Below are 7,637 nucleotides of genomic sequence, written 5' to 3' on the forward strand. Positions count from 1 at the left end.
GGATGGATCGGTGGAGATGAATGACAAGGTGGACCAGCAAAGGATGGAGCGTTTAGGGCCTCCCCTAAGAGGGGGAGGCACCTTTCTGCCTCGCCAAGACCAAGGGTTTTAGAGAATGACCCAAGATTGGGTTTGTTTCCACCTTTTATACTCACCCAAATCTACCCAGATTTTCCCTAATTTACAAAGCTCTGCCTCAAAGAGTTTTTCACCAATAAACTTAGTTTTCTTCAATTGGACCCTAAACCAAAGTTGTAGAGCATTAAATTATCTTCAATTTGGGTGGTGGACCGACCCATAACTCCATCTGAGCCGAAAGTTATGTTGGTTCGAAATTTGGTCTGCACTTTGGGCAGAGCACCCAGCGCGGCCGTGGTCAAGAGGCATGGCCTAGAGAAGTCATCATTCTGTACACCCTGAAGCTACATTTTGGTAGGTGGCACGGCCCGTGGATCCATTTGAGCTAAAAGATATGCCCGTTTTACTTTAAGTCTGCAGAACTGTCCAAAAGGGAGACACGTGATGTGCGTAGGATACATAGTCATTTCTTATATTTTATTTGCACATCTTCTGAAGAAAAGTTGTAGATCTGTGCATTTGGCATTGTTATTTCCATTTTCGAAGAACTGCTTGTGTGTTTGTGTGTTTCAGGACGGAAAATGGAGCCCATGGTTCGGAGCATCCATTGAAGACATGGCAAGAAGGGTCGTTATGCCCGTTTATCACCTCCAGAGGCCGTGTCTACATCAACTGTCCTAGAGAATTAACAAGCTTGAGCCGTGCTCCATAGACACGCTGTTGCAGCCAGCATGTCGTGTCCCCATCACACAGCCGTGCCTAGGAGGCACGGCCATGTGCATAGACACGGGCGTGTGCTCTGTTGGGTCGTGGCACGACAGTGCCTAAGAGGCACGACAGTGCCTAGTTGCTTTGGCCGTGCCTCACAGGCACGGCCGTGCCTATGAGAACATCAACCGGTCATGGCCGTGTAGGCACGCCCGTCCTTACTGGGCGACCACATCCCAGACACGGCCGTGTGACGGGGGCGTGCCTGGCAGATTTTCAGGGTGTTTTGTGGGGGCCTATAAATAGACCCCCTTAAGAGCCGGAGATCCAGATCGCCAACATCCATCACATCTACATCTCACCATCGAGGAGACTGCAGTCCGGAGAAGAAGGAGACCCTTGATAAGTCCTTTTGCTTGTTTTCCTTTAGGATTCTTGTATTAGGATGCATTATTTACCTTCTTCTTTGTGTTGTAATCTCTCCGATATGGAGTAGTCCTCCAGATTCTAGGATTAGGAAGAATCGGGGTTATTGGATGATTGTAAACTTGGGATTTGTTAATCTACCATGTTCTATGATATTTTTAGGCAATTGCTTTGTGGATTTATGCTCTATGCTTATTTGATGATATGCTTGTGAATACTATGAATCCATGAGGGTAGAGATTATTCAGTGTTTGAGGAATTCTTAGGATCGTACATCCGGGACGCCTCGTGACAGGAGGAGAGTCTTAACTGGACTTTTCGAAGGATTGTTCAAGCTATGGATAATGTTTATGAGGGATAACTAACGTTGCCTAGTGTTGGGGAGAGGTCTCTATTGGGATACCCTATGACAGAGGTTAGGAATCTAGTAGTATTCTGGGACGCCTGCGTGACACAGGAGAGTCTTGAATCAGGCTATCTAGAATCATCTCAAACCAACCTAAGTAACATTAGAACACCAATGATTTATTCCGAGAAAGCCTGACGAGGTCTAATTGGATAATTTGGTTAGAATCCCTACAATTGTGTAATGATTGAGGAATGATAGAGGATCCAGGTCAATCAATCAATACCCCGAGGAATCCGAAGTCCTAGAGTCGTTTTCCACCCATTGTCACAGTCAAACTCTTTCTTCGAATTAAGGTTTAGGAACTCTAGAACACTCCATCTCTCCCACACCAAACCAATTCCAACAAACTCTCCACTCTTATTGTGCTAGGATAGTAATTAATTCCACGGTCCCTGTGGATTCGATATCTTTTATTACTTGGCGACATTCCGTATACTTGCGGAACACGCATCACACCGCTTGCGATTGGCTCTGACGACGCCATGAATGGATCGATCTCTATCAGTTTCCAAACATCTAATGGCTTAACAGTGTTGATTACATTTATTCGACGGCTAGGATTGTCGGAGACCAAGTCTGGGAACTTGGTCTTTATCCTTATCCTTTTGAATGAGTTGATAAGTCTGACGAAGGAGTCTGCATAATTGTCTATTGATGGCTGATCTGATGACTGAGGTCGGAAGATATGTGATCGATCTGTATGAGTGGTTGGTTTGTGCGGGCATTGTCCGAGCTTATATGAATCGCTGAACTGAACTAAGTATGCGTCTGAGCTCTCCTATGTATGCCCGAGCTAACCTGAATGAGTGATCGAGCTCTCTTATACGTGTAGCCAAGTTGAACTAATCATGTGGCCGAGCTCTCATATGTGTGGCTGAGCTGTCCGGAGCGTTTGACTGAGCTTATTGTGTGATATTAGGACTAAGTTATGAGGTCGGTTCGTAAAGCTAGGACTAAGTCATGAGGTCTACTCGTGAGGCCGGAACTAAGCCATGAGGTCGGCGTATGATACTGGGACTAAGTTATGAGGTCGGCATATGATACCGAGACTAAGTCATGAGGTCAAGAGATATTGTAAAGGTTGTGGCAGGAGCTCAATATTTGCTTAAAGAGGTCGGTTGAGGCCAAAGAGCTCAGCATGGGCTTACAGAAGAACATCAAGATCTAGGAGAGAGTCAACTCAACACTTAAGATCGCATCCTGAGTCCTGATATAGCTCAGCCTAATATTGAGGAAAGATCGGGACTTGACGGATGCTTATTTTTATTTATTTTCTCTCATATTTTTCATTGTATTCATTGTCCACGTCATCGCTAAATATTTTTACCGGATCAGAGATAAAAATAGAATAAGACACACATTTAATATTTCTTGTTTGTCTTTTTAATTTTATTTTTATTAAAAAGGTGCTCTAATTTAGGAAAAAATTAAAATAATATTTTATCATATTTTTTAAAAAATATCTATATTTTAATATTATTATGATAACTTTATTTAAACTTATTAAAACTTATAGCAAGTTTATCCAAAAAATATTTAGCACCAATCTTTTGACCTGGAAATTTGATATTTGACATGAATTTTTTTTATGGACGTGACTACTGCTGATCTAATTTTATTTTGAAATTACTTATCCATTGTTTTTAATGTGCATTTATTTGAACTCGAGAGCAAGCTTCTTCCGTCATTATGTGCAGAAAATAATTGTACTAAAAGATGCATTTCGAGTTAGAAAATATCCTGTTTTTCTAAATTGTTTTCTTTGTTCGAGCCAATGAAGTTTATCATGCTATAGAAGTTTCCCATTTTCTTTATTTAATAATATCAAAGACTTCCAAATTTAGCGTTCAAGCGTAACATAAAATACATTACTCAAGAGCACTCCTGCCTAAATAAAATCTTCAACTAGGAAATTCTAAATAATTATCGCTTGGGAAAAAGAAAGATGCAATCGATGGGGAAAAAAAATGCAACGGAGCTAAGAGTATTTTCGAAATAATTCTCCAACCAATTGTGAAATTGATATTTACTTAAAAAGAAATAACAATAATGATCGAATTTAGAGTAATTTTTGAAATTTTATAAGTTTATAATAATTGCTTTTAGGAATTCAGACATGGACTTCCGATTTCATAACCACCATCTACCAACTAAAACAGTCTTAAATAGTCAATTCACAGGCAAAGCATCTTGTGGCGATACAAACTGATCGATCAATAATTCGTGTTACAAACACCTGACGGGATCTTTAAGCCACGAGTCCACCACCTGTTTGGTGCAGCATTGCATCAATCTCGTCCCCTTCTTCCATCTCAAGCTGGAAAACAACAGAAATACAATCTAGATCGCAAACAAACTTCAAAAAAATAAAAATAAAAATAATGCTTGGTTACTTCGTCTGGAGTTTGCTCCCCTCGCAGCCGACGACCATCAAACAGGAAAGCAATAGAATTGATATCCACTGACTGACGATCGCAGTAGGCATTCATTAGCTTCCGCAGCTGAGTGCTGCGCTTGATCCTGAAGAACACCTCATTCCCATCCTACAAAACAGAAACAGTAGAAAAATTGTAGCAAAAGGATACAGGCAATAAACCACTCGAACATTTTTTCAAAAAAAAATCGTTTATTATTAAGGATCTGTTGTAAGATTAATAAACACAATTTGAATCATAATATTAGGCACCAATTTCCATTTTAGTGGTTGTTGGAAGTAGTAGAGTGCCTCATGTACAGATCTGAACAGAAGATCTGACTTGAAAAATCATTGGGAAGGTCCCTTAACTTATGTCCTGCTAATGTGAGATAAATTAGGCATACATTACTTTGCATTTGTTAATCGATACAGGTGATATTTTACACAGCTTACTATGCATTGAAAATCCCTGAATGTAAAATTTTAGAAAAATAATGAAGTCCTGCACAGAATGACATAGCATTTTACATTACCATCCTGGTCTCAAAAGTAAACCGTGCTTTTCAAAAGTTACACTCTAAGAACCAATTAATGGCCAAAGCTTAGCTGGACAAGTCAAACAGGCTAAAGATAAAAATGTGAGATGTATAGGAAGACCAAATCGCTCTAGTTGACATAGCAAACAATAGTTGATATAATTAAAACAGTATAAGATATTTAAACATAGTAGCAATTGCATAAAATATAAAAGCAAACTCCAAATAGTTGAAGTAATATGGCTTGATGATGATGATGGTGAATATCTTAATTGGAGCAAATCTTATATCTGTTTTAGCTGTTGTCTGAGATCATTGCAAAAAGGAATGTAATTTAGTGTAAATCTTCACCATTTTCATATTTTATATAACAGTTGAAGAATCTAACTTTACAAAGAATGAAATTCTGTTTTAATCAGATAGTTGATAGGAATGCCACAGGCTCAGACTAGAGATTGGAAGAATCAGAAAGGTTTTGTATCTTGATAAACCTTATGGCAACGTAAGTCTTCTTGCATGGCTTTATCCCAAGAGCACATTAACTTACAAACTCTTAGGATTGCGTGTTATATATTATGAGGTGCCCGTGCTTTCTTATCTTCAATTAGTAAAGTAGGTCAGTAAATGTTCAAAGGGCAAGGGTGATTATGTCATTTGGTTGTCTGCAAATGAAATTATGCCTTGCAAATGTAATTCTAGTGGTTATAGGTATGAGTTAAGGGAAACAAAATGTTCTAAAATATACCACAACTAATGACTCCACCCTCACCATTCATTTAAATTGAAGGTGATGCAAGCATCTTCAGTTTGCATTGCACATGATCAAAGATGATGGATGATCTGTCATCACAAATGTTCCTGGATAATTAAAGTCTAATCAGACAGCACACCTTGCCCAAAGGATGATTTACACAAACTTAGAATGAAGAGATATCTACAACATGCCCGCCTATATAAGGATTTTCAGATTAACGTGTAATGTCATATCAGTCAACCCATCGAGCAATAGGATGATATTCCATAGGATAATGGGAGGACAAACATAAACTCAAATAATGCCCCTGATAACAAGTGATACTTCAATTTGAGACAAGGAATGATAAAATAGCTGGCAAGATGGAGACAATAGCAGACAACATCTAAACAATTTTGATTAATTAGTGCATCATAAGAGACCTTACCATGAAATTAATTAATTTGAGGGTTATAAATTGCAGGCAAATTTTGTATACCAAAGACCAAAGTGAGGGTGCCCAATTTTCTTCAATCTATGTGGATTTTGATAAAGTTCACAGACTTTGCACATGCATTGAGAAGACCAAAACAAAGATGAAGATCAATGCATGACATGATCTCTCATACTCAAGAGATGAGCACCCAAATAGGAGAATCCTCTCCATCATAATAAGATTCCGATTCTGTTGTATCTAGAGAAGGATAATTTGGTGGGATGCAATAGGTGATGGCCAACACAGGTTGCATGTGATGGAAATGATGACTAAAGAAGGCTTGCAAGGAGAAAAGAAGATGAGGAAGACCAGATCTTAGTTGTGGAATCACATCAAAGAGCAGGTCACATTTGATGATGCAGTTCTGCAGTTGCAACATCTAGAGAAAGAGGTTGTACTGTTCCAACAGAAAAAAAGTTGTAGTGACAAGATCTGGAAGAAGAGGGGACAGGAAAAGATTAAAGACAGCAGAATTAACCGATGCACTAAGCAGAGACTAAGCACCTAACAATGATAGGACTGGTAGTTGGTACAAATATTGAAGTGATTTGCATGGTGTCTCTGGTGCATGATTTAAGATATGAGTGAAGGGGAGATTTGGTGGCAACTAGAGATATGGTAACAAACAGTATATCTCAGCATTGCAACTGTAGGCAGCTGCAGAAGTTTGGGTGGCTTCATCTGCATGGAGGAATGGTCATAGTTGGAGAGGTTGGCTAGCTTCAGTTTGAGACTGATCTAGTAGAGGGGTGGGACTTAGTCTTGTGCTCGGTGAAGGGACTTGCAGGAGAAGCAATGGAAGGAAAACGATATCAAAATGGAAGGGAGGATGTGACTGCAGTGCCAAAGTGTTTCTAACTAAGGAGCAAAAAAGAGACAACTTTGATACCATGTAAAACAACAAGACGTTGATTGTATTACTCTGGGATAAGCAACCTTGTTTATACATATCTTGAATACAACGAAGCAGGAAAGAAACAAGTGAGAGTAAACTAGCAATTCTAGTTCTAAATTAAGAGAAGGGAAATACTACACCCAGAACATCTCTCAGCTGCTAACAATTTATGCGATTGCCAATGCATGTATGCTATATTTATTATAGATATAACACAATTATTTCGTTTCATGTATTCAATATTTTGCTCGACGAGTTCAGTAGACAATTTAAAAATGATTGAGCTTAGGCGTTATTTTCGTTTCGGTAAGAAAATGATTTGTAGGCTAATTAGCTGAAGAAGAATGCAAATACTATCACCCTTTATCAAATACAAAGTATTTGTTAATCTACTCCACTTCGTTTTAGTAAACATGAATCCAACTAAAGAAACGTAAATAAAGCCACTATTTGCCAAATTATCTCGATCGAGCTCAGGAAATACAATCAACGTCGTGAAATAAAAAGGAACAAAAATGATAACTCCAAAATGCAAAACATTCATAAAAAAGAGGGAAGTAAGCCAAAATCCATCGATCTAGGATTAAAACCCTTATCAGCAGTGAAAAAGAGGAGCTTTTACATGAAAGAACAAAGAGGACAATAGATCTGAACCCTCGACACGGAGAATCAATGATGGAGTAGTAATGAGAAGAAATCGAACCTGTCCCTTGACCTTAAGATTGATGTGGGCGCTCTGATCGGCCGGCTTCTTCTCCTCCTCCTGTCCCGACATGGCTCTTTCCTCTGGTTCTCTCCGAGCAGGCAAAGAGGCGGTCTTTTAGGGTTGATCTTGCCCAAGTCTTCGAGGTATTTACTAATGCACGATGAGGACTTTTTCACAATATTATTATTTTCGGAACAAATGATAAAATTATGATGATGAAAAATTCCTTTTACT

At 38.9% G+C, this 7,637-nt stretch overlaps 1 protein-coding gene across 1 annotated transcript; it reads right to left on the reverse strand.

Annotated features, from left to right (window-relative positions):
* Window positions 1-3,749: 3,749 nt before the first annotated feature.
* LOC141835209 (small ubiquitin-related modifier 1) lies at window positions 3,750-7,558 on the reverse strand. Its single transcript, XM_074722640.1, has 3 exons — window positions 7,401-7,558; window positions 4,015-4,164; window positions 3,750-3,938 (listed from the first exon to the last, which is right to left on the reverse strand). The coding sequence occupies exons 1-3, from the start codon at window positions 7,470-7,472 to the stop codon at window positions 3,870-3,872; spliced, it is 291 nt and encodes a 96-aa protein (XP_074578741.1). The 5' UTR covers window positions 7,473-7,558; the 3' UTR covers window positions 3,750-3,869.
* Between the last annotated feature and the right edge of the window lie 79 nt (window positions 7,559-7,637).

This window comes from Curcuma longa, chromosome 9, assembly GCF_044706935.1.
Source record: "Curcuma longa cultivar G26 ecotype Majalengka, Jawa Barat chromosome 9, ITB_CL_G26_1.1, whole genome shotgun sequence".
Taxonomy (NCBI): Eukaryota; Viridiplantae; Streptophyta; class Magnoliopsida; order Zingiberales; family Zingiberaceae; genus Curcuma; species Curcuma longa.